We start from the raw sequence: 25,516 nt of genomic DNA on the forward strand, positions 1-25,516 counted from the left end.
AGAAAAATGATTGAAAAGCATAGCCCCTCACATCCACGGAGAATGTATTGTTACAAAGGCGTGAGGACCAGTCTATCAATCGAATAATTTGCAAGCTTTAAATATTCCTTTTGGATGAAATATTATTTTGGAATATTATCCTCCTTATAATCACATAATAATCGAGGGCTTTAGAATTGCAAGCTGGAGTTTTGCTATTCATAGCAATTATCATCACGCTCCTTTGGCATTAAGAAACACTTTATCAAAATACTACGTATATTTACCAAAGCAACTATGTACCTATTGATGCATATAATATAAGAGAAATCCGAACTATATTACTTAATTTTTGTTCTTCAATATATATTAATTGAATTAATTTGTAGTATTATATAGGCACATTATTGCGTGAATTAGTTATGCATGCATTTATTAGACAATACCAGAATTTAGCAATTATTAATATAGACATTTTTTTGTTGTCAAATACTCCACTATATAGATAGACGATGTCTGAAGTCACTCGTAAGCTCTATTGGAGGCATATATACTCCATGAGTTTAGTGGCATCCTTATCCATGCTCTAATATTGGTTAATATGAGAAATTATTGGATTTACCCTTAGGGTAAACCTCTAGATTCACCAACCAATAGTGTTTGAGTATTTGATATTTGATATCCTTTAAAAAAGGAAACAAAATTGAATTTCCAAATAAGATTATATTTTTAAAATAAAACAATAAAATACATAAAAATAAAAATAGTTACAAAAAATAAATAAATAAATATTGATAAACTTTTAGCAAAATATTAAATCATATACCCTAAATCCTAAACTCCAAACCCTAAATTATAAACCTTAAATCTTGGGTAAACCGTAAACCATTGGAAAATTTTAAACCCTAAATCATACATTAAAAACTAAATCTTAATAACACTAAACCCTAAACCCTAATCACTAAACCCTAAACCCATGGATAAACAAGATAAATCATAAACTCTAAATCAAAAATATTTAAAATTAAACCCTAGAGTTTATGATTTATCCAAGGGTTCAGAGTTTACCCAAGGGTTTAGGATTTACCCAAGGGTTTAGGGTTTAGGGTTTAGTGTTAGTAAAATTTAGTTTTTAAAGTATGATTTAGGATTTAAGATTTTCCAACGGTTTAGAGTTTATCTAAAGTTTAAGGTTTAACGTTTAGGGTTTATGGTTTAGGATTTTGGGTATAGGGTTTAGTATTTTGCTGAAGATTTAACAGTATTAATTTATTTATTTTTTGTAACTATTTTTATGTATTTTTATTATTTTATTTTAAAAATATAATCTAATTTGGATATTCATTTTTATTCCCTTTTTAAAAAGATATCAAATATCAAATACTCAAACACTATTGGTTGGTGAACCGGGGGTGAACCCAATAATTTCTCTTAATATATTAGTTAATATTAAGAGTAGTATATGTACATAAGTAGACATCTTATACAATAAAGTTGGCTTGCCTCTCTCCTCGTGCGTCCACGTGAGTAAGGAGAAGAGGGCATTTTGCGCCAGGTGTCCACTTTTCTTCAGCGATAAAAATGTTTTCGACTTCATTGTGGGCTTCTTTCACGAGCATTAATTAAAACTATGGAGACCTCAATATATTGGGCTTCGTTTTTTATGGTCCATCAAAGAATCCCCTTCTTCTTTGTGCTGATTTCTCTTCCGCTTACTCGAGGAAGTAACGTTCCGGCGTTATGTCAATCACTGAAAACCCACCAATCCCACGATTTCCTCTTCATTGAAACTTTTTGGATTCCCTCAGTTTCGAACTCTATATATACTTTTGTTCCCTAGCTTCTTCTCTTTACTAAAATTATCAAAATCGAAGAATCTTGGCAAGCTACTAAACTCCAAGGTAACATGATTCCTTTTAATTTCTCTTCACTAATTTGATTTTGAAGTCATAATTTCTTATCATTTACGATGTTGTATTTGCAGCTGCGAGAGTTTCTTACGAACAGTGGTCGCAAAGTTGATTCCGTATAGTCTTTGATCTGTCTAGCAACAATAATCTATTTTGGCTTTGTTTGTACCTTCAAGAGAAAATGCAGAGAATTTGATTCACAAGAATCTCTTTCATGTATTCTGATTCTGTGGCCATTGATTTATTGAGTTGATAGGATGGTTTTGCTTCTGATTCCTTGAGTGATGAGACACTCACGTCAGGTTTCTAAAAACTGTGTAGGTTTAAAGGTTCATTCTGCAGATCAAAAGATCATTTGGATGACTCAGCATCCAGCACTGAAACTTCCCATGTACTCGCTCCATCTCTCTCTCTTCTCTCTGGTCTCATGGCAATTATGATTCTGTTTTACTTTAACTCCAAGCTATTCTTACCTGATTAATTTGTTTTAAGGAAGCAACAAGAGGGTGAGCCTCTACATATAGGTAACATTACCAACAAGAGGAAATGTTGAGCTTGGAGTTCCATGGACGTGGCCTTCCCTCCCACTTCCTCCTCTTTCAGTATATGTGAGTAAACAATGTTCATGGTCTGCAATGATTTATTATATTCTGCAATGATTTGTTATGGTCTTTAACTCAATCGTCATATTTGTCTTTAATTCTCATTGATGTTCTGCATCAGTATACTTACAGATCCGCAATACAGCCGTTTCTGCTATTTAACAATCCCGTCATATAAGTAGTTTGCGAAAGGCCACGACTCCTCTATCATCTACATGATTGCTTGTGACTCTCTTCATTACTTTGTGTCGAGCTCTCAGAGCCTCATGTACTGTTTTTATTGCTTCTACTCTAAAGAATCTTGGTAACCATCAATCACATCTCTCTTCTTCTCTTTCAGGTTAAATGCTACATTACTCAGCTATTAAAGGCCTCGACCATTGTCCCGCCAACCATGTAAGTCATGGCTATAAAACAAATCCCTACAATTTTCTCATAAACGGACAAGATTGCTGATTTTAGAAACTCCTCATAACATCGTCGTTTTACTACTCATGTTGTAACTCTGTGGTATTGACCTCCTGAGCTCTTATTACAGTGTTGGGATTGACTTCGAGAGCACAAGCAGCATAATAGGTGCAATATACGCACTTTCCAGTATAAACAAGGTAAACTGTTACATTCCAATCGATTTTTCTTAGACTGTTACATTCCAATTGATTTTTTCTTACTAGAAAAGTAAAATCTCGGGCTCTCTCTGTATGTTCTAATGTTAGACATGCCAGCAGAGACATTCAAAGAGTTCTAGATTCTATTATTTTGCTTCTAAACAGTGTGTTCCCAATGGATTCAAAAATTAAAGGCACTGCAACTAATGAATGCTCTCAAGAGCAAGGTACATACTTGGATTAGGATTTTGACAATTTCCTCTGTTAAATGTTGGTTTGTTACTCTAATGATTTCAGGTTATTTAATCTCTTCCACCGTGAAACAATATTTAACATTACACCACTGGCTTCTGATCCATTTTCTTTCAAAATACACCCAGTTCTGAAAACTTCAAAAATTACAACTACAAACGAACAGGGTGTTGGTGTTTCCTTTCTATGTTTAGTTTTCTATGACACTGTGTGTTTGATTGCAGGGTGTTGGTGTCAATACTCGTGTGGAGCAGACTGATGGTGTGGTAGCATCACTTGGTGAAAATACAAATGTCAACCATCAAACTTCCTCATCTGTTGTACCAGAAGGAGGGCGTTCAGCATCAAACAATCAGATTTTTGACCCAAAGAATGGAAAGAAGAAGGCACGGTTGGATTGGATCCACCTAGAAAACACAAATCACCATTACATTTCCTTATGTTTTTATGTCGTCCTTTTCGTTTGGTTATGCACTATAATTTAGAACTTTATCGATTTTTAATTAAACTCAACGCGGTGGGTGGTTTTTCAATAAACACAATATATGCATTGAAGAAGTCAAGTCCTCAGCATGTTAAATTGTGTAAAAAATATTTTATTTGAGATGTTAAATCTATTCATCAAAAACTATTTATGCAGCAAGGAAATTACGTGACCTATTTTTTTAAATACCGTCAAGAATTATCCTCTTCATTTTTAAATATCAAATATTTAAAAACCATCTATACTTAAACATCAAAACTCTGCGTTAAACTACCTACATCATGTAAGTCTTTCTGTAAATAATCTAACTGACGTTCATATTAGCTTGAACATATTTGCTAATGGGACCAGGAATTAAAGCAAACTTCAGAGGGACAAAAGAATTAGGCCATTCGATGGGGTTTACTAAGACAGTCATATGTATTGCTCTGTTGCATCAGTCTCAGAGTTGCATTCCTTGACTATAAATTACAATGCAGATGTTTATAGAACAGTAATGGTTGATTGGGAGCCCGTACACCTCCCTCTGGTGAGTGGGCGCCAAATACAACAATTTTATATAATTCTGCCGTTACTCCAAACAACCAGTACTTTTGATTGGTTTGCCAGTAGTTAGTAGGAATTTCAAAAATATATTTGCACTCTCTCCTATAGGCAATATCTTATTCACTTACAAGAAACTGTGTTCTCTATAAGCTTCTGAAGCTAATAGTAAGTAGTGAAACATTATAAATACACTTACAAAAGACCTGGAGAATAGAAGTTCGCAAAAAAACTTTAGGAGGAAGACATGACATGGTTAGAGAAAGCTGAGGAGTTTGTTTGGGACTCCGAGAAATCCACAAAGCGACCCCAAAAAGAAAAAGAAAAATGTCAAGTTAGAGTAAGTTTCTTTTTACAATGAAATACTTAATTTGTTGGCTTTTTGTTAGGGAGATTTTAACTAAATAGACTCTTTTTTTCTCTGCGAGCTTCTAACTAAATTGTCGAAAATGTCTCAAAACAGACTATGGTTTTTGGCTGTTGTCTTCTATCTAATGACCTCATGTGGATCAGGACCCATGAGTTTGATTCCAGTGTGTTTATAGAAGATAGTACACAAAACATACAGAAGTCTTTTGAATTATATTAAAAAAACTTCAGGCCACCAAAACTTGCCTTTATGCATTACTAGAATTTGAATCTGAAAATTTAATAATGCTTCTGGATTAATCTTCCAACAGTTTTACGGAGAGGCATATTATATTAATATGGTATATTATTCTCTTTAGTTGAAATCTATTTAAGTTTGCCAAGAGGATTTCACCAAGGTAAGACCGGTGTGCACTTAAATATATAATTATATGATTTTTACTCGGCCAACATATTCACATATAGATAAAAATATTAAGAAGACTTCAAACACACAAAAACTGATAAAACGTAATGCATAGCTACATATTCTTTTGGAACATCTAACTTTACGTTATGTTTTAAGTTTAACTATATTTACTTTAGTACAACTATCATTTATTTATTCTATTTTTATTATATTAATCTATGATAACTATTTATACTATTTTTCTTTGACCTAAACAACTATAAAACAAAATAATACACTATTGTCATTAACCATTATCAAACTAATCACAATCAAATGGATAAAAAACAATTTTGAATTGATTAGAAAATAAAACATACGAAACCGGCGCGTAGCGCCGGAATACCACTAGTAGTGGGATAAAAGGTGTGATTCATGTAAAACAAATATGGTTATGTTCATTGTAATTAACCAGCGTAGAACTGTCGACGTAGAAAATACGGTGACCGGTACTGTGAATAGGATTATACTATATTGTATTTACTATTCGTATTAATTGTGCCTTCATAACATAAATACTTTATGATGAGTTGTTTGTAAAAAGGTACGAACCAATTAGACGCGGTTTGCTTTAGAAGGTCCACACTTTATTTTGGTCATTACTCATTAAGTTAATGAATGTTAGCCAAAAACATATAAATGAATTTCACTTAAAAGTTACACTTTGCATGTTATAGATCAACTATATCATATATAACTAGACATAGAATATACTAATATGTTTATATTCGCAATAAAAGAAAGCACATACATTATACGTAGTAGCTCTATGATTAAAAAGCAGCAAATGATTGTGAATATTACGCACAGACTGGCAAATTTAAAGCCCTTGCTTCTCTCTTAAGGTTTGCGTTTAAAGAACTAACTTCATAAATCATACATATGTTGAACACTAATGTTAATTGATTGCATCGATGCATATATGTATCATATTAGACAAGACCAGAGATTTATATTAAAGTTGTCTATATTAAATCATATTTTTGTGAAATGTTAACTTGATTGCATCGATGCATATATGTATGGTTTCTCACTTTTTGTCAATAACGTAAAAATAAGGTACTTGTGACTTCCTCTAAATCCTATTTTACACCTATAAATTGATAAAGATTAAGCTTCGTAAAACATCAAATGTTCTGACATATTCATTCATAACATAATATGGAAGAGACTATATTAGGTACTGTCTTATTATACAATATTAAAGGTTAATATGGATGCATTATAGTTTAATATTTTGGATATATAAATCACAAGGTTTTGTGCGCGTTATTCATTGTGGTATATCATCTTGCTCGACACTCAAGAGTCGTGTGGTATTAAGAAACAATTGAACAAAAAAAATTAAAATAATAACGAACTTTACAATGCATGCTTGTATATATACACATGCATCATTAAGCTGCTAATACTACAACTCGTAAATCATTAAGTTTCATAACTATAATGGCTTCATCATCATCAACATTATTACATCATAAGATTTCAAAAACACTGATGATTTTACTTATTATAAATTTCGTAAACCTAATTCAAACCACCTCAGCTGTGACCAACTCCAATTCCAACTCACACTTCTCAAGATTCTCGAGACATGGAAGCTCATCATCGAGAACCAAACAAGGGTTTCTAGCATCGGTCCAAGAGAGTATGAACCATGCTATATTGGCTCGTTCTCTCGCTTTCAATCTCACTCTTTCTCATCGAACCGCACAACTCCACATGGTCGATCCCATCCACGACTGCCTTGAGCTGCTCGACGACACACTTGAAATGTTGTCTCGCATCACCATGATGCAAGACAAAGCTTCAAGTGATGACGATGAAGACGTTCACACATGGCTAAGCGCAGCACTCACGAACCAAGACACTTGTCAGCAGAGCCTCCAAGAAAAATCCAAATCTTACAAACACGGAATCGCGATGGATTTCGCCGCAAGAAACCTCACCGGTTTGTTAACTAACTCGCTTGAGTTGTTCGCATCCGTGAAGTCAAAAGGCCGGAGACTCTTGTCAGAACAGGCGCACTATCCGAGGTTTGTTACTTGGCTAAAAGAGCGGAGGCTTTTAGAAGCTTCGGTGGAGGAACTGAAGATTGATGCGGTGGTGGCTGCAGACGGTAGTGGGACTCAAAAAACCGTAGGAGAAGCGTTGGCTGCGTCGTTGGCGAGTAGTGGTGGCAGAACCGTAATTCACCTGAAAGCTGGGACCTATCATGAAAACATCAAGATTCCGACAAAGCAGAAGAACGTTATGTTAGTTGGCGATGGTAAGGGTAAAACGATCATTGTCGGTAGCCGAAGCAATAGAGGCGGCTGGACTACTTACCAATCTGCCACCGTCGGTAAGATACTATATAAGTTAATATTCAACGAGTAAAAATATTATCCGAAAATGAATAAAAACAAGAAAACTAATATTCTCTACCAAAAGTCCAAAACCAATTGAATATATTCAGTTTCGATTTTAATAATTTTTGGTTTTGAAAAATATAGAAATTAATGAAATTAAAACATTGTTCTAAAAATCAGTGGGTATAAACGAACTTTTTTTTTATATAAACTAATTTTTCTAACGTGAATTTCTAATAATCGGTCTAGGTGATGCCTAATCATCTGCCTAAACATTAATCTTCTGTAAAATCGCTTCATTACCGGTTTGGTTTCAGTCTTTTTACAAGATAAAAGTATTTAATCTTAAGGAGTTTGAAATTAATTAATATATGTTCCTTATGGTTCGGTTTGGTACGGTTTTGATTTGGTTAACGAATTCTTTCCTTTTAAAAATATTGAAGCTGCTATGGGAGAGGGGTTTATAGCGCGCGACATAACGTTCGTGAACAGTGCCGGACCCAAATCGGAGCAAGCGGTGGCTCTCCGCGTTGGAGCAGATAAATCCGTCGTGTATCGATGCTCCGTCGAAGGATACCAAGACTCACTCTACACACACTCCAAAAGACAGTTCTACCGAGACACAGACATCACCGGAACCGTCGACTTCATCTTCGGAAACTCCGCCGTCGTGTTCCAGTCCTGCAACATCGTCGCCCAGAAGCCCTTACCGGGTCAGAGAAACTTCGTGACGGCGCAAGGGCGGAGCCACCCGGAGCAGAACACGGGAATCTCCATTCAGAACTGCAAGATCACGGCGCAGTCGCTGACTTTTCTTGGCCGGCCGTGGAAAGAGTATTCGAGGACGGTGGTGATGCAGTCTTTCCTCGACGGGTCGATCCACCCGTCGGGTTGGTCTCCTTGGTCGGGTTCGGTTAGTTTCGGTCTCAAGACTCTGTTTTACGGGGAGTTTGAGAATACGGGTCCTGGGTCATCGGTTTCGGGTCGGGTTAAATGGGCCGGGTATCATCCGTCTTTAACGGTGAAGGAAGCGGAAGGGTTCACTGTTGCTGGTTTCATTGGCGGGACGATGTGGTTGCCGTCAACGGGCGTTAGTTTCGACTCTGGTCTTGTGAAGTGAGCTTAAGCTGGGGTGTGACAATGATCTAAAGTGTTTTATAATCGTCTTAAACTTAGTTTAATTGTGATTAACACTTTCTTAATTAATTCAAACTGTGTGTTAAATAATCCCATTTTCTTTCTATTATTTGTTTGTGAAAATGTAAAGAAATGTTGGCGAATAAAATTTGGATGGATTGTTACTACAAAAATGTTATACATTTCACAATATCTCTATTTATAAACTTAACTATATTTTGATTCGCGCGCCTCTGCGGATGTATTTTTCAAAATATGTTGCTATTTATTTTTCATTTCACTATTTTGGAGTGGAAAAAAAAACACATATCTAAAAAACTTAACTGATCCCGATCCGAAAAAATAATACTAAACCCAAACCAGAATAGATCAAATATCTGAATTATTCAAAAAAAATCTATTTAGAGAACTGAAACCTAATCCGATCCAAACCAAAATATTTCGGATATCTGAATGCATATGAAATAGATTTATATACTTATATATATTAATTATTTTTAGATTTAATGTATATAAAAACATCCAGAATATATATGATACTTTTAAATTGGTTTAAATACTTGAAAATATATACAAATAGTCAAAAGTAAATATCTAAAATAGTTAAAGTATATTCAAAATACCAAAAATATTTAAAATAATTATTGATTCTCTATCCAAATATTTAAACCAAACCAATTTATATGTTAAGTTTAGGTACTGTGACATATGTTATTCAAATTTATATGAAATATATTATTTTGTTTATAGATTTTGAGAAATTTAAACTATATAGTGAATTTTAAAATTTAAAAATAATTTAAAAAGGTTATTGTAATCCCAACCGAATCCGCAAAGATTCGAACCACGAACCAATTTAGAAATATCCGAATGTTGAAACTTTGATCCCGAAAACCCGAAACCCAAAGAGACCCGAACTGAACCTGAATGGGTATCCGAACGCCCACCCCTAGCCACTATTATATATCATATATATGTCATCATATAATTAGTCTTATTTTATATGTACCATCATATAAATAATAATATAATTAATAGTATTTTGTATGTACCATCGTATAAATAATCATATTATATTTTAAAATTTTAATGTGAAATATAAAACCAATCATTTAAGTTGGTGTTTGAATTTGGGGTTTGTATTTGTATTTTTCTAATATGCATTGAAAACATATTTTTATAATTTTTATTGGAAAATATTTTAGTAAAATTCAATTTTTGAATATATGTATATTTTTGAATGAAATTTTGATATAAATTAATTTTAAATTATTATTTTGATTTGAAATATGTATATCAAGTAACATAAGCCCATTATTTTGTAATATAATATAATGGATTTCCAATTTTTTTTAATAACATAAGCCCATTATATTTTTTTTTAATATACTGCTATACATGTTTTCAAACAATATTAAATTTTTTTTTATTGCTATCATTGTTTTCAAACAATTTGTAAAGGTATTTCTACTTTTATACGATGGATAACATAAGTCCATTATATTTTTTCTTAATATACTGTTCCAAACAATATTATATTCTTTTTTTATTGATATTCTTGTTTCCAAACAATTCCTAAAAGTACTTCGGTTCTAATAATATAGATTCGTCGAGACTCATTTCCGTTTTTTTTAGTTGGTAACTGCAAATAAATAGACATAGTTATCTTCGTAGCTAATAACACTATCAAGAAATAAGAATTTTACAATTTGTGGTAACCGCTAATGAATACATTTATAATTTTGCCAAAGGAATTGGTAAACTACTAAAATGTCAAACTGTTGGACCGAATTTTCTACCTATTGATAAGGCCTAAGCCCATCCATTTCTAAACTTAGAGCCTATAAACGATGGTAGAAGACTTGTTGAATTATTTATGTATCTTGTGTTTTTCTTCTCTTTCTATCAACATCTGATTGGATTTGCACTTTTGTGAACAGAAATATTTTTTCCCTCTTAATTTGATCTATCAACTTAGTTGTATAAACATAAATCATTTTAATTTATCTGTCAATATCTTGTTTTGTATTAATCTATCTCCTCCTAAGGTAAGAGGCCATGTAGAGAAGTTTTGGTTGTTGAACTATGTGAAATGTTTGTTGTCATATCAGTGACTGATGATCACAGCCTTGCAAATGGTTCGATTATCCAACTTTATATTTATCTGGCTTGCTGCTAGTTGCTACTAGTATATTGGTAGAACGAAATAATAAATTGTGATCTTTATTAGTTTTTTGGTAAAAAAAAAAACCAATAAAGATTGGTTATAAGCATTTTTTTACTGAATACTTTTGATATGGTCGGTCTATTAATAAAGAATGTCTACATCAGTACACACTGTTAAGATGCGACGTCATGCGATGTTTTTGAGTTTTTTTTGGGAGATATTTCATGTGCACATGTTATAACCAAATATTTGTTGAACTGAAAGTAGTTTTTTTTTTTTTTTTTGATTATCTGGAGGTTCCGAGGACAAGGCCCATAATCCCCAGGTTCGGGACCCGGCAGGCACTGATACCATAAGGACAAGGCCCATGGCGTAAAGTATCTTTCTTACGGTGGATCGAACCCAGGAGCGCAACAGCACCGACGCATGCGCTTAAACCAACTGGGTTGCCACATCTGTGGTAACCGAAAGTAGTTAGGTAATTAATATATAAAATTATGAGTATTTAATTAAATTCGTATGTTTTCATGATCTTGTGGACATGTAAGATGAAAAGTGTAAATAAATATACTCACTGTTGCATATCAATTAGTTAATTTCTCACCAAATGAACTTCTGGATATGTAGAGAATATTTGCAAAAAAAAACTTCTGGATATGTAATAACACGTTTAAACTTGCTAATTGTAACTTGTAAAGGATAGAAAAAATATAGTATAATTTTATTTTATGTGAGAGTGAGACCCAGAGCCTTCTAACCTTAATCGAAGAAAATGATAAACGATGATTAAAAAGTTTAAATGAAAATAGAAGAGTTAATTAGGAAGTAGTCTTCGTTCCGAGTATTAAAATCTTGCCTCTCTAACAATAGGCAAGATTGGCCCACCTTTTCATTTTCCACGGTTCTGTTTTTCAACTCAAATAATCTTTTTTTTTTGTCACACAACTCAAATAATCAAATAATGAATTTACATGTATATATTGTATATGTGTTGCCAAACCCACGTGCAAACCCTTATGTCCGCTTATTTAAGTCTTAGTAATCTAGTAACCAACAAAACTAGTCCAAACATGCATGCTTAACTAGTAATATCGTTACATTGTCGAGTTTCAAACTTACCATAACATGGTCTCTAATCTTCTATTCGTTGTATATGAACTTCTCTTTGTTGATTCTTAATTATAAGAATACGTTACAACCAGTGCTGGCAGTGTAGTATTTTTTAACGAGTGCATTGTGTATACAATATGAATATCTAAAATTAATCTAAAAGAAACGAAAGTGAAACCTACAATTATATTGCGCCATTTTCTAACTTCTCTCAAATAAGTTAAACATGTTTAAGCGAATATTTGCGGGTATACAGCTTAGTTTTTAAGTCTTGTTCCAAAATGACCAACACATGTTTTCACCTTCCCATCTTTATAGACTTTCTATGCGGGTTCGGCTTGTTGCATGAGGAGGGTGAACGGTCCTTTATGGGCCCGTCCTTTATCTTTCTGCATTTGCAATATTCAACCTGAGACAAGCGACTTTTGATGTTTCCCCGCGACTTAGGTAATCTCATCTGGTAAAAGGTTCTCAGATGACTATCTTCTGAGTATGCTTTTAAATGACTGGCCTCACTTTATGTGTTGGTTATCTAGAACATCTCCCAAACTGAAAACTACTCTAACTAGGCTGGTTTCTCAAGTTCATTTTCTGTGGATAGAAAGGGTCACAGATACTTCATATAAAGTCTTCAAGCAGATCGACAGGTGCTTTAAGGACATCATCCTTAATCTATCATAAAGGCTTTTGAAATCTCATATAAAATCTGGTTTTCTTACGAGTGATTCACATTGTGGATTGGTTAATTTCCATTTTTTCACCATATATTTCCATTATTTTTCTTTCTTTTTTGGTCTCTTATTAAACTCTTAAAAACTGTTCCTTATATAATACTATACTAGATTTTGATCCGCGTTTTCAAAGCGCGGATTTATTTTCTTTTTTTTTTCAATTGACAAATATTTAGTAAATGTCATATTTCATATATTTGTGTTTTATTTTATAAAAGACTTAAAATTTTTATCTTTCTTTATTGTGTTGCATTTTAAATGACTATTTATGTTTAAAAAATTAAACTTTATTTTTTTAATGAATTAAGTTGGTATAACTCTGATAAATTAATTTTATTATGTGGTTAATATTTTTAATAAAAATAATTATATATTTTAATAAAGATTTATACTTTTCAATGAAAAAATCAATTTTTTTTATGAATGCTTAAATTATATTAAGAAAAGAAAAAAAAATTAAGAATGGTTGATTTTTTTTTTTGAACTTGGACTAAAAGGCCCAAAGAAAAAAAAATGTGAGAATTAGATCTGATTTCTTAATCGGCCCAAATGACCCAAGAGAGATCTGATGTGGACAGTGGACTGGAACAAAAAAAAATGGCCCAATATAGATGTGTTATTAATATTACTTGATTGCCGTTAATGAAACATGCAATGTTACTAAAAAAAAATGACAGATTAAAGTAAAAAAGACAATAGGATCCTACTTTAATAGTATAGATAGACATAACTTTGTGGATATAAATATTTCACTATATAAAATAAACATATATTACTGTGTTTATATTTTACTGGTACACTATTCTTGAGTCACGGCCTCATCTCGTTGGTTTTGGCCTGTCTTATAAGGAAAAACAAAAACAAAAATGAAAGAAAAGTATAGCGCCGTCATGTTATCCACCGGAGAAGGTAACAACGGAGCCACATCAGCCATTACGGGAGCAGATTCGCCGACAGTTGTAACGTCAAGTTTAATCAGCCGTCTTCTTTCTTACAAACGTAATAATAAAACAACTGACAATAGAAAGAAGACGTCAGTAATGACGTGATGTTTTCACACGTTTCGTTTACAAACGTGAATACGACATAAATAATAAATTTATTTTCTTCTGTTTCATAGTTGTCACTATTATTACTGTTTGTTCTTTTCGATTTTGTGTTTACATTATTAGTTGAATATTTAAAGTTAGCCCCAACGACTAAAACTATCAATTACAGAAAACGAGAAGGAGAATCAAATAAAACGAATGGTGTGGTTAATATTAATCAAATAATTAAAGCATAAATTAAAAGATAAAGATAAGAGAGAAAGGAAAGTGGAGGGTGGGTAAAGGCCATAGCCATGTGCCTTCATGTGGTGGTTGGCCCATTCCTGGGTCCACTCTACCACTTCTTTAACTCCTTCTTTTATCTAATCTCCATTATTTAATACAAATCTTATTATTCATTTAGTTTGACTCTTAAATAAACTTAATTACCTTTTGAACTTTAAAATATGTCTTCTACGATATAGATGTATAATTTGAAACTTACAGAAAAACGTTGGGTTTGATTAAGGGAATTAATTAATTTTGGAGTTGAATTTTAGAGTGGGATATATGATAATCATAATATACAAAATAATTAATGGCGTGGAAAATACGCCCGGCGGCAAAGCGGTAGGGAGAGAGTGATTAACACAAAAGAGATGGGACTAATGCTAAATTATAGCCTTAACCAAACACAAATCGTATTCTTCAAGTCTCTCTTCTCCATCTTTTATTTTATTCTGTGGGCTGTCGTTTCTTAAATTTGTTTATTATATAGTTTACATATAATGCTGGTGTCATCTTTAGGTCAAACCAATTGAATTATCTCATATAATAAGAAAAGGTGAAGAAGATATCATTTATATTTTGTTGTTGCTTTTGCATGGTGATTTGGTGAATATTTTATATGTAGTTGAACCTTTTGTCACGTTTTATGTTTGATAATGCCAGCGGGTACTACGTTTATTAACACTCTTCCCTCTAATAAATCATAGTTGTTTTTCTCAGTTGGGTTACTTTCCGAGCTAACGCATAGTTCAAACTTCAACTTGATCATGTTGGAATTGAAAACATAAACCGGTGGTAGCATTGTGTTGTGCTTTTGTTTGTTCAAGTAAATATTACTCAATAAATTGAAAATTTTGGGGGATTTTTTTTGTTAATAATTTTGCAATGAAAATGAGGTAGATGTTTTCTAGAATCATTCCATACCAATCATCATTTAATTGTCAACTAATGTTGACATAAATACATACACAGTAGATAAAGATATATAGCTTACCTAATATAATCATAAACGTCTCTATTAGCTGTTCACGTTAATTAACCCATACGCATTCGTCACTAAACTTAACCTCTTATAAAACCAAACAAATAAACACAAATATGAGGCTGAAATCTTATTCCATAACCTGATGCCTGCTCCTAATTACTCCCTTTTCCGTTTATTCTTAAAGCTATGAGCCAAAAGGGCTTTAATTATTTTGCATTTACGTAAACATCATCCGAATTATTATTATTTTTAGTATAATACTAACCTTAGTGTTATATATTAATATCTATGTAATATATTTCAAATTGGTCAGAAAATAGCCAAGTTCTGTTAATCTATTCGCATCACCCTTTTTCTTTAAGCCAAAACATCGTTTTCCACTAAATGTCTATTTATTTATTCAAAGACTTTATAACCCTAGGTGCATGTTATACTTATCCAAATGCATATCTTTTGCTATAATAACTTCATATTTCACTTTAAATTATAATATGTAATGGTTTAACACATCTATTATTCACCAGTAAACATTCTAAAAGTATACTAAATTCACAGCAGACGAGTCTTCAAAATTTGAGGTAATACTATACAATTTTCATTTTATATTTTGATATTAAACCCCCAATACAAAACTTCTTATTTATTTTGTTTTTTGTTAAGTATTATTTATTTTGTTCATGTCACCATTGATAAAAACAACTACCAGTTAAAACTTCTATCCTCATACTTCAATGCAACTAAATTTGATGGGTCAGTTAAGCTCCAGAACTCAATCTATCAAAAGCCAATATAGCTCATCTACTTTTCGTCATCTCTTCAGATCATGTTTTTCTTTCAACTCTAGTCATATTTAGAACATGAATTAACAACTATCTAAAAAAAAAAACTTTTAGGTCGACATATATATATATAGTTATAACTTTATACAGGATTTTGAATAGTTGTGTCTTGTGACATAAAAAACCATATTTGGAAAACAAAAGTTAAGTATAAGGAAAAATAAACTATTTTCCACCCTCTATCCAGTCTCTCTCATCTCCTTTATTTATTAACCCTAATATTGTGCTGTTCTCACAATTTTTTTTATAAAGGTTCTCAAGTCAAGTTCTTCTTTTTCTCTAAGAACACAAACAATGGCCTCTGCAGACAAACCCATAAACACAGACGTCCCTGAAAAGGATGTTTTTGCCCTCCACTTCCTCCAATCCCTCTCAAATCTCAGAAGACAAAACACTTTCAATTCTCCTGAAAAAACAAACGATCGTGTTAAGAAAATCAAGAAGGCTGCGTATGTATCCATGGCCAGAGCAGCCGGAGGGACTAACCGGCTGTGGAGCAGAGCCCTCTTGCGCCGAGCCGCCAAAGAAAACAATAAAGTCGTCAGGCTTCCTAGGAGGAAGAAGAGGGTGACGTGTCTGAGGAGGAGGAGGAGTAACCGGAGAGATCCAGTGGAGGAGGAGGAAGCGGAGAGGCTGAGGAATCTTGTCCCGGGAGGCGGTGGCATGGAGACATCAAAGCTGATGGAAGAGACGGCTCATTACATCAAGTGCCTTAGTATGCAGGTTAAGGTTATGCAGTGTCTCGTTGATGGCTTAGCTCCGAAATGATCATCATCATCATCATTAATGATGCATATAATATTGGCTTATCTCCAACACACATAGTATTGGAATGGAGTGATCATGACGCATATCTATATTTGTGTACATATATTCTTATATGTATTATGTATACATACGTGTAAGATAGGATATATACATACTAAATGTGTGGATATGTATTAGTTAAGTAAAGAAAGAATTTTCTTCTTTTTTGTTTATTTTCTTGAATTTTGATAAAAGGGTATGTTATATATTAGCATGCTTAATTTGGTTGTTTTTTGTCATAACAAAATAATGTAAACATTAGGGTTTGGGAACTTGCCGTTGGAGCTACGCAGTGCTTTCGTATTCCTTTTTTTAGCTATTATCTGCTTGGCTCGTCTTGATTGATCATGAATGATGTTTCTATGGATGGATATATATTATATCGACTGACTTACAAAATAGATTATAGCTAGTACCCATAATAACTATTAGAAAATTGAAAATTCACACTTTTAGACTTTTAGTCTAATTTGTAAAGCTTATACATATTATATGATGGTTAATGTTTTAAAAATATACTATAGCTAGTTAAAACTATTATTATAGTATTTAGTGATTGTTATATGAAAAATTCTATATGATAGTCTTTTTTTTTAGTTTTTATCACAGAAATAACATTCAATGAGAAAAATGACCAAATTTTTTTTATTAAAGAGTAAAAATACAGTTAACTAATCTAAATTTATGGTTTAAAGTTAAGAAGTGAAGTTTCGAGTTAGAATTTCAAATTTTAAAAAATAAAAAATAAAAATTTTCAAAATAAAAAAAATTATTTTGGCCATTTTTTTTATTGAATGCTATTTTTGTGATAAAAACTTTAAAATAGCTCTAGGAGAGAATTGTCATTGTTATATCTGACAAGTATTGCAGTCTTCATATATATTCTTAAAAAGTTTAGTTGGCAGAAATTTATTAGAATAAAATGGTTAAAGAAACTCATCATAAAAAAAAATTACCTTCCTTCTATAACTCACACACACATTAGCTACAGCACTCATGCCGGATGCAAGTTATAACTCCATCAGACTATCACATAATTAACAAAGAGACTACTAAATTACATTTTTTTTTCTAATCAATCTCATGTTTAGTGTGAACTGAATTATCTACAAGTCATTATATAATGCAGTTGGTCATACATATATTTCGTACGGTTGTTTTACTTTATCAATAATTATATACGTGCATATAAATAGACCGAGAACATCAGGTGGCCTAGCGGCAGTACTGAATGCTTCTCATACACGACTACCCGAGGTCGCCAGTTTGATATTCAGGGACAGCGGGATGGTACTGGATTAGCTAAAAAATCCCTACGGAGATTTCTGACGAGATGGCCCTTCGGGATAAACCCAGTCACTATAAAAAGTTCAACCTATACAGTTTTTTTATAAAAAAAAAAATAGACTGATCACTGGTTGGTCGATTCCACAATTTCACATCAAAAAAATGATCGTGCATTAAACTTTTCATCGGAATTAAATTACAATTTTCCGTTTTTCATTTAATATGACAAACTTGTAAGTTTTATGGAATTGGTTATGTATGAGATAAAAGAATAAACAAAAAGGGAATTTGAATAGCTTGAAATATTACGAAATGATGGTTACTGTGTGAGTCTGAATTCAAGGAGAAGAGTATATCATATGGACTCTGTACAACATGTCATGAGTCTTACTACGTAACCTCTCTTTTTTAAGCTGATCTGGCTTGATTGATAACACACCATTAGCTTTGTTGAATCATGTTTCTTAAGCCACAGGCAGAGGATCCTCCGGCGTGTTAGACTCTGATTCTTCGATACCGTAGTTCCATAGCTCTTTAAGCTCTCCTCTTACCAACCCTAGAATGACAGCCAAACCTAGCAAAGAAACAACACATCAGGTTTTTGTTTGAAAGCCATAGACAAGATCAGATAAGAGGAAGAGAAACTCGAGCTTCTGGTATTATTACCGAGTGTGCATGGGACGATGTATAGTAGCGCAGGCTGGCCATGTCCGTCCATTAGATACAGACCTAGATATGTTAGTAACAGACCTACACAACAGAACAACATGTGTTTTAAAGATTCACTAGAAAATCAATGTTTGCAGAATTAAACATTACCAACTCCATAGCCAATAGTCAACCAAAGGAAGTATCCACTTGAGATTACTCTCTTCTTGATCTTGTCATATCTGTGAGACCAAAGAGAAGAGTAAGTAAGCACTAAAGTCAGAAAGAATTGAACATAGTAATCTTTTGAAGTACCTGGAAGCAAAGGAAATGAGCAGACCGGGGAAGAGGATGTCCCCGAAACCAATCATGTCATAGCCACCCCACGGATCGAAAAACCGAGGAATCCTTAGTAACATAGGAATGGACTCCCCGCTGCTGCTGTCTCCTTGTGCAACCTACAAAGAAGGGCTCTCAAGTAAGACTATCAACTAGCTAACTTGCCATGCTCTAAAAGACTACTCAGCTATTAGAATCAGATACTCACCACAATCATAACACTCTCGTGGAATATCAAAGGTGATATGAAGACCCAGAAGATGTCATAGACAAACGCGCAGCAGAGAAGCACAGTAGCAACCTGGAGGTACAGATAACTATCAGAACAAAGATAGAGAACCACCATGTATCATCACTAACTAAGAAGCCAGATTAACTACCTTGATGTTAGGTAATCGAACCACTTGCAAGGCTGTGATCATCAAACAGATGCCCTGCCAACATTGTGACAAAATGAATATTCCAAAGAGAGACATATAAAGCAACCATAAGACACTGAGAGGAATGGCTTCTAAGAGCATTCACTGAATGAAGAAAGGGGAGCTTTACCAAGATGTCTTGCCCAGCCCAAGCATACGAAGTGTGCCGTTTCACAAACCAGAAGACAGCAAACGCCAGACAAAAGATATTCACCAAAAGCGACATCCATGACATTGTCCCAAGCAAAGGGAGCTTCACAGACCTCCGACCAAGATGTCTCCACTTTCTGCAGGCGGTTCACAATATATATCCATCAAGAATTGCTAACCAGAAAAAGAAAAGAAAAGAAAAGAAAAAGAGAGAAGTGAGATGTTTAGGAAGAATTTAGAATACCTCAATAAAACTGCCGTAATGATGCTATGCATACCCTGAAAAAAACAGTAGCCACACTTTGTTAAACTAATGAGAAGAATCAAACATAGATTTAATCTCAGTATTCTACAACTTGTTACCTGCATGCCACCGATGCAGAAGAATATGGTGAGCACCCACACAAACCATGATGACATGAAGTAGAAAAGGAGCAGCAGAAAAATGGAGGCTGTTACTATAAAGAACACAGCTCCAGTCACACTTATATCAAGGATCTCCTTCTCTGGATCATCTTTCCTGGTTCTAGCACCAGTAAATTCCTGTAGAAAACAACAATTTCTAGTATGGCTACGAATGGTGAACACCAAACAAAGAATTTAAAAATGTTTTAAAAGATTTAAACCTTTGCTAATATGCTGTAAGATTCATTAGCTTGGTCAGGATCAGTAAGGTCTGACCACAGTGACGCAACCACAACAGTTCCAACAGCCATGAGCAACAACAACCCTGCCGTGAGGTCCACAGCAGGACGAGTTGGTGCGTACAACAGAAGCTCAACTACAAGAGAAGATCAACAACTCAATAAGCCTAATTTAACGGCTAATAGAAGTGGGACATCACAAGGGGCTCACTCACCACTCTTGTTATCCACCATAGACTTGTTGAGAGCATCTCCACTTGACTTAGAGATCATTAACACAGGTATGCTCACATTTAAAGAAGTGTCCTTTTCCATACACCCCATCTCATCAAGATCTGACAAAAGATAATTAAATTAGATGATACAAAGACATCTACTAAAGACCAAAGTTTCAAAAAACAAAAAAACCTTCTTTGTCATTAATAACAAGCAGAGCAGAAGCACCAGCCGCCTCAGCATGTTTAGCCTTCTCAGTGAAAGCACAGCTCCCACGGATCGACAAGGCAATACTCCCATCTAACTGAAACAGAGCAAAGCTACATGAATCTGTGAAAAGGCATTGACTTTTTGAGAAAGGATCACACTTTCGACTGACCCTGGAAGAGAGATTGGAACACGAGTCCAAAGGACGCACAAAAGCAACCGGAGATCTAACGCCCTGACCAGCGTCAGACGGCAAAGCTGCTCCGAATTGAGCGGTTAAACCGGTGAAGAAGTCGTCGCTTTCAACACCATCAACCCAGTTCAAGATCTTAACCTGTGTAATAAGCAGAGCATTCGAGAGAATGAGAATCATCAACTCAGCAAAGAATAATCATTAAAGAAAGAATCTTTTTTTTTTTTTTGGTTACCATTTGAAACTTATTGGTACAGCCGGGAGACTCGAGGGTTGAGTCTTCGGTCCACGAGGCATCGTCTGCCGCCGCAAAGGAGAAGCCTAGCAGGAGGAGGAAGAGTAGTGCGGTGGAGCATCGGTGGCGCGGCGGATCAGACGAAGGCATGACGCAACCGACGGAACAAATCGGAGAGAAAGGGGAGAGGAAGAGTTGCGGTTAAAAGCGTTTAGGATTATATCGGAGGTCGATTATTATATAACTTGTCTTTTTTTTTTTTTTTTTTTTTTTTTTTTTTTTTTTGTAATTAAATATATAATCTTTTTTTTTTTGTCAACAATTAAATATATAATCTAATTATTATTAGTAGTTGTTAGTTAGTTAATTAAAGTATATGTCAATTTTTCTGTTTAAATACAAACTTTGACGAATTTGTGTTGTTGTTTTGGTGGCGTTACTAACCTAAATTATTTAGCAAACATTCATCAATTATTTGATTACCAAAAAAAAAAATCCATCAATTATTATTTCGATTAAGGAAAAATGTTAATAATTTCCAGCTATACTTGAAAAAAAATGTTTTTAGATTCCCCCCCCCACGATGCTTGTCATTTGTTAGACCAATACCATTATAACAGTTCAGCAGAAAATCATTGGTAAAAGAAATTGTGTATAATTCGAGTTTAGATAAAATGATGAATAGTTATGTTCAGAAAAAATAAAGTAAAAGAGATAAAGAGTACATTCAAAAATAATAAAACATTAACAGAAAAGCAAAGAAGTAAAAGAAGGGAAGGAAGGTTGTGTTGATCGAATTTGTGGTCCCTTTTGTCGGAGTATGAAGTCTCATGTTCTTGGAGCTTGGACGTTACTGTTTGGCGGGCGTAAGCAGCAGCGGTAAGTCGTGGTGTGACGTCAAGAAGTGGATGTTATCGTGTGCTGGTTTGTAGCAGCGACGATATTTCCCTGATCATTGGCCCGTGCTTGTTTCTAAAGTCTGTTGAATTATTTTGTTGAATGTTCGTTTGTAGTGATTAGTCGTAAATCTACTAGTCGAATCTTCGGGTTCTACAAGTGGTTGGGATCGTTGGCGTGCCGAGTGCAACATCGATTTTTTCAGGTTATTGTTATCTGCTACTTTTGAGGTCTTTTGCACTGGTTTGTCGCATGCTGTGTGTAGCTATATCTAGTTTCTTTGCTTTGTTAAGATTGTGTTCGAAAGATGCCCCAGTGTGGGTTCTAGCTGCCTGTTCTTTGGGCTCTTGTCTCTGGGGATGTCTTGTATCCGCCAGCTTCTGTATTGAACTATCGTGTATATCAGTTATGAATGAATTTCAATTTGAGAAAAAAAAAAAAAAAGAAGGGAAGGAAGGAAACGCAATATATTAAAAAAAAGAAAAGAAAAGAAAGAAAGTTATTTTATAAAAAAAATAACGAGCTCAGATCCCTTCACAAGAAACTCCTCTCCTCCTCTGACGTTTCTGCACACTCTCAATCAAAGCTCCTCTCTTTTTCTCTTTTCCTTCCGCAAAACTGTTACCAAATCTCTCCCAAAACTTTTAAATTTTTTTGGTCGGAGATCGAAAAGAAAATCGAGGAGACATGGCTGCACCTGCCAGGATCGTGTTCGGTCTATTGACATTTGTCACTGTCGGAATGATCATAGGTACTCTCTCTCAATTTATAGTCGAAAACATTTGATTTTTTCGATCTTTAAAGTTTAAATCTTTTTTTTTTTACCTCGGCCAAGCTGAGAATGTTTTTGTCATTGCCGTGAATTTTTAGTTCGGGGACGACTATGAAACTTGACTTTATGAGAATTTTGTAACGGCTTTTTTTTTTTTTGGTTAACTCATGGAGATTGTGTTCTTCCCTGAATGAATCTGCAGGTGCCTTGTTACAACTGGCCTTTATTAATAGATTGGAAGATTCGTACGGTAACTCTCTTCTTTCTCCCCTATGCTTTTGTACGTTTATGTTTCTGTGTGTTACTTATAGATGTCCCTTTGGAAATAGATGTGTTTTTGTTGTCTGAACGTATTTGATTCTTGGCAATGATGTTTTTAATGTTCTTGCTGAGAAAATAAGGCTATGTGAGCTCTTTCTGTAAAAGGGATTGAGAGAGGACAATGCAGTGGAAACAGTAATATGTTGTGTAATTTGGAACACTAAATCAGTTTTCGTCTATGCTTAGTTGTGATGTTCTGCTCCTTATTTAGCTTCTACTACTTCTTGTTTCCATTTCAGGAACTGGATTCCCATCCATAAGGGGGCTTCGAGGACAGAAGGCCCGTTATCTTCGAGGTTATGATTAATTATTTACATATAGGTGTTGAGACAATATGTTCCATTCTGACTAATCTGAATCTAGCTTCAGGACCAGAGAGCTTAATTTATGGATGTACTATGATTAATTTAATACAAACGTCGTTTGTTTTTTATTTTTCAGATGTTTCTCGGTGGGCAAATGACAAAGATGCAGAACTGTTACGTCTTGGCTATGTAATTCTATTCATCCTTAGTTTTTTTTTCCGCTCAAAATTTTCATTTTACACCTCTACTGTTTAAAAGAGATCGAGGAGGGCGAGTTCTGTTTGCTTCACAAGCTAATGAATGTTTACTTGCTTTGGTGCAGGTCAAGCCTGAAGTAGTTAGTTGGTCCCCTCGAATTATTGTGCTTCATAACTTCCTAAGCTCAGAGGTTAGTGTTTAATTCATTGAGTTTAAACATGGTGAGTATGTGTTAACTAATCATAGAATAATCTGTTACTTTTATCATAGTTCTAGAGTAGCATATACTAAGTATCCTTAAAAAAAATTATCATGTACGGAAAAGATAAAGATTCGAAGGAGAAACCAAACCTTAGACTCAGTTCTAATAGCATTTATCATAAGAGTTATTAAAAATGGCTATTATCCTTATTCGTCTTGCCTTTAAACAACTTTGCTTTTTGTTCTCATGATTTGTATGATCGGCAGGAATGTGAATACTTAAAAGCAATTGCCCGGCCTCGCCTTCAAGTTTCCACTGTTGTTGATATTAAAACCGGAAAGGTATTTTCCAATTTCCCTTTCATCTATTATAGAAGAAGAAGATCTATTCATTCAATCAAACACTGGACGCCAGTACAAATGCTATAGTTTATGCCTTGGAGACTTATTTGTTCTCTCATTGGCTTGCTTAGGGAGTTAAAAGTGATGTGAGGACAAGCTCTGGAATGTTTCTAAACCACGTAGAAAGAAGTTATCCAGTCATACAGGTAAGTCAGTACTGACTCTCTAATATACATATAAGGTGGTGTCGTTTCAGTTTGATGAACTTGACATTTTGCTATCAGGCAATTGAAAAGAGAATTGCAGTCTTCTCTCAAGTACCAGCGGAGAATGGAGAGCTCATTCAAGTCCTACGGTGCGTGCACAATTGCAACCCTTTACTACTATAACTAAAGTTGTTTTCTTGGTTTGATGAATATAAAAGCTGTTAGCAGTGCAGATACGAGCCGAATCAGTTTTACAGACCGCATCACGATTACTTTGGTGACACTGTAAGCCTTTGGTGCTATTTCATTTTATAAATCATTAGTAGATTGATGAAGGAAGCTCTTGTCCTTGGTTTTGATCGGATATGTAGTTAATCTTCTTCTTTATGATCTTAGAACATTTATTTTGGTTATTTTGAGGACTAGACTTTAAGTTTATGTTAGTGTGTTCATCATTATTTTTTTCTATGTTTCCCACAGTTCAATTTGAAGCGTGGTGGTCAGCGCGTAGCAACAATGCTAATGTATTTAACAGATGATGTCGAAGGAGGAGAAACTTATTTCCCTTTGGTATAGTTTCTTTCTCTTTAGCTCTGCAAGTTGCTATATATTTGAAAAATGAAACCAGTGTGTATATATCTCACTCTTTGAAATTCAGGCTGGTGACGGTGAATGCACTTGTGGTGGAAAAATCATGAAAGGCATCTCTGTGAAACCCACCAAAGGAGACGCAGTTCTCTTCTGGAGCATGGTCTGTTTCTTCAACCTCTCTCTGTCTCTCTTGCTCCAAACTTCTTTGTTGTTCATTTTGGTCTTTGTGTTACTTAGGGACTTGATGGGCAGTCAGATCCCAACAGCATACATGGGGGATGTGAAGTCCTCTCAGGAGAGAAATGGTCAGCTACTAAATGGATGAGACAAAAAGCTACTTCTTGAAGGACTTTACTAATAAACCCAAAAGAACCACAGGGACTTATATTGAAAAATGCCTAGAACCTCAGAGTTTTGATATATTCTCTTTTTCACCCTTGAATTTTAAAAGCCATCATTTACATATAAAAATTGATTTTTTGTGGTGTTTTCACTTCTCACAATATCACCCCAAAACAAATCCTTGGATTAACAGACATTATGTTATCAAAAATAATATTCATGAAAGTTTTACAAAATTATTTAAATTACAAACGGATGCCATGTAGTAACAAGTCAATAACCAAAGAGCTCCCCTAACTTTTGTCTGAAAAGTTGATAGCGTTCCGACAGAAGGGTATGTCTGTAAATATGAGAAAAGTGAAAAC

At 34.1% G+C, this 25,516-nt stretch overlaps 4 protein-coding genes and 1 long non-coding RNA gene across 13 annotated transcripts; 4 read left to right on the forward strand and 1 right to left on the reverse strand.

Annotated features, from left to right (window-relative positions):
• The first annotated feature begins 1,616 nt into the window (after positions 1-1,616).
• Positions 1,617-3,969, forward strand: LOC106341381. 9 transcript variants are annotated; one of them, XR_001269627.1, is made up of 8 exons: positions 1,617-2,005; positions 2,211-2,280; positions 2,382-2,497; positions 2,613-2,759; positions 2,832-2,887; positions 3,030-3,099; positions 3,220-3,326; positions 3,576-3,969. It is a non-coding gene; the product is annotated as an uncharacterized LOC106341381 (long non-coding RNA). The 9 variants fall into 9 exon arrangements; XR_001269626.1 differs by having other exon boundaries at positions 3,208-3,326; positions 3,576-3,968; XR_001269629.1 differs by having other exon boundaries at positions 3,265-3,326; positions 3,576-3,968.
• A 2,632-nt stretch (positions 3,970-6,601) lies between these two features.
• LOC106339313 (probable pectinesterase/pectinesterase inhibitor 16) lies at positions 6,602-8,847 on the forward strand. The gene is made up of 2 exons (XM_013778105.1): positions 6,602-7,539; positions 7,990-8,847. The coding sequence occupies exons 1-2, from the start codon at positions 6,642-6,644 to the stop codon at positions 8,664-8,666; spliced, it is 1,575 nt and encodes a 524-aa protein (XP_013633559.1). The 5' UTR covers positions 6,602-6,641; the 3' UTR covers positions 8,667-8,847.
• Positions 8,848-15,892: 7,045 nt separating this feature from the next.
• Positions 15,893-16,930, forward strand: LOC106339755 (transcription factor IBH1). The gene has a single exon (XM_013778621.1). The coding sequence runs from the start codon at positions 16,126-16,128 to the stop codon at positions 16,597-16,599; it is 474 nt and encodes a 157-aa protein (XP_013634075.1). The 5' UTR covers positions 15,893-16,125; the 3' UTR covers positions 16,600-16,930.
• Positions 16,931-18,194: 1,264 nt separating this feature from the next.
• LOC106336597 (signal peptide peptidase-like 3) lies at positions 18,195-21,198 on the reverse strand. Its single transcript, XM_013775464.1, has 14 exons — positions 20,977-21,198; positions 20,721-20,882; positions 20,534-20,645; positions 20,341-20,460; positions 20,108-20,262; positions 19,845-20,024; positions 19,726-19,760; positions 19,462-19,618; positions 19,293-19,346; positions 19,121-19,213; positions 18,889-19,031; positions 18,745-18,815; positions 18,592-18,675; positions 18,195-18,499 (listed from the first exon to the last, which is right to left on the reverse strand). The coding sequence occupies exons 1-14, from the start codon at positions 21,124-21,126 to the stop codon at positions 18,390-18,392; spliced, it is 1,626 nt and encodes a 541-aa protein (XP_013630918.1). The 5' UTR covers positions 21,127-21,198; the 3' UTR covers positions 18,195-18,389.
• Positions 21,199-22,392: 1,194 nt separating this feature from the next.
• LOC106339615 (prolyl 4-hydroxylase 1) lies at positions 22,393-25,296 on the forward strand. The gene is made up of 12 exons (XM_013778460.1): positions 22,393-22,624; positions 22,848-22,895; positions 23,206-23,262; positions 23,408-23,460; positions 23,594-23,659; positions 23,938-24,012; positions 24,144-24,218; positions 24,297-24,367; positions 24,452-24,503; positions 24,699-24,788; positions 24,877-24,969; positions 25,047-25,296. Exons 1-12 carry the CDS (start codon positions 22,561-22,563, stop codon positions 25,152-25,154), a joined length of 852 nt encoding a protein of 283 aa, XP_013633914.1. The 5' UTR covers positions 22,393-22,560; the 3' UTR covers positions 25,155-25,296.
• Positions 25,297-25,516: the final 220 nt, after the last annotated feature.

Source organism: Brassica oleracea, chromosome C4 (assembly GCF_000695525.1).
Source record: "Brassica oleracea var. oleracea cultivar TO1000 chromosome C4, BOL, whole genome shotgun sequence".
In the NCBI taxonomy this organism is placed as follows: domain Eukaryota; kingdom Viridiplantae; phylum Streptophyta; class Magnoliopsida; order Brassicales; family Brassicaceae; genus Brassica; species Brassica oleracea.

Excerpts from the sequence above, each read along its gene's own strand:
- LOC106339755 (XM_013778621.1), top strand. The coding sequence starts at position 16,126 with ATGGCCTCTGCAGACAAACCCATAAACACAGACGTCCCTGAAAAGGAT.
- LOC106339313 (XM_013778105.1), top strand. The coding sequence starts at position 6,642 with ATGGCTTCATCATCATCAACATTATTACATCATAAGATTTCAAAAACA. Across the intron at positions 7,540-7,989 it reads TTACCAATCTGCCACCGTCG|CTGCTATGGGAGAGGGGTTT; the intron begins GTAAGATACTAT and ends AAAATATTGAAG.
- LOC106336597 (XM_013775464.1), bottom strand. The coding sequence starts at position 21,126 with ATGCCTTCGTCTGATCCGCCGCGCCACCGATGCTCCACCGCACTACTC. Across the intron at positions 20,025-20,107 it reads CTTACAGCATATTAGCAAAG|GAATTTACTGGTGCTAGAAC; the intron begins GTTTAAATCTTT and ends TGTTTTCTACAG. Across the intron at positions 19,347-19,461 it reads GGGCTGGGCAAGACATCTTG|GGCATCTGTTTGATGATCAC; the intron begins GTAAAGCTCCCC and ends CAATGTTGGCAG.
- LOC106339615 (XM_013778460.1), top strand. The coding sequence starts at position 22,561 with ATGGCTGCACCTGCCAGGATCGTGTTCGGTCTATTGACATTTGTCACT. Across the intron at positions 22,896-23,205 it reads TAGATTGGAAGATTCGTACG|GAACTGGATTCCCATCCATA; the intron begins GTAACTCTCTTC and ends TTTCCATTTCAG. Across the intron at positions 23,660-23,937 it reads ATAACTTCCTAAGCTCAGAG|GAATGTGAATACTTAAAAGC; the intron begins GTTAGTGTTTAA and ends TATGATCGGCAG.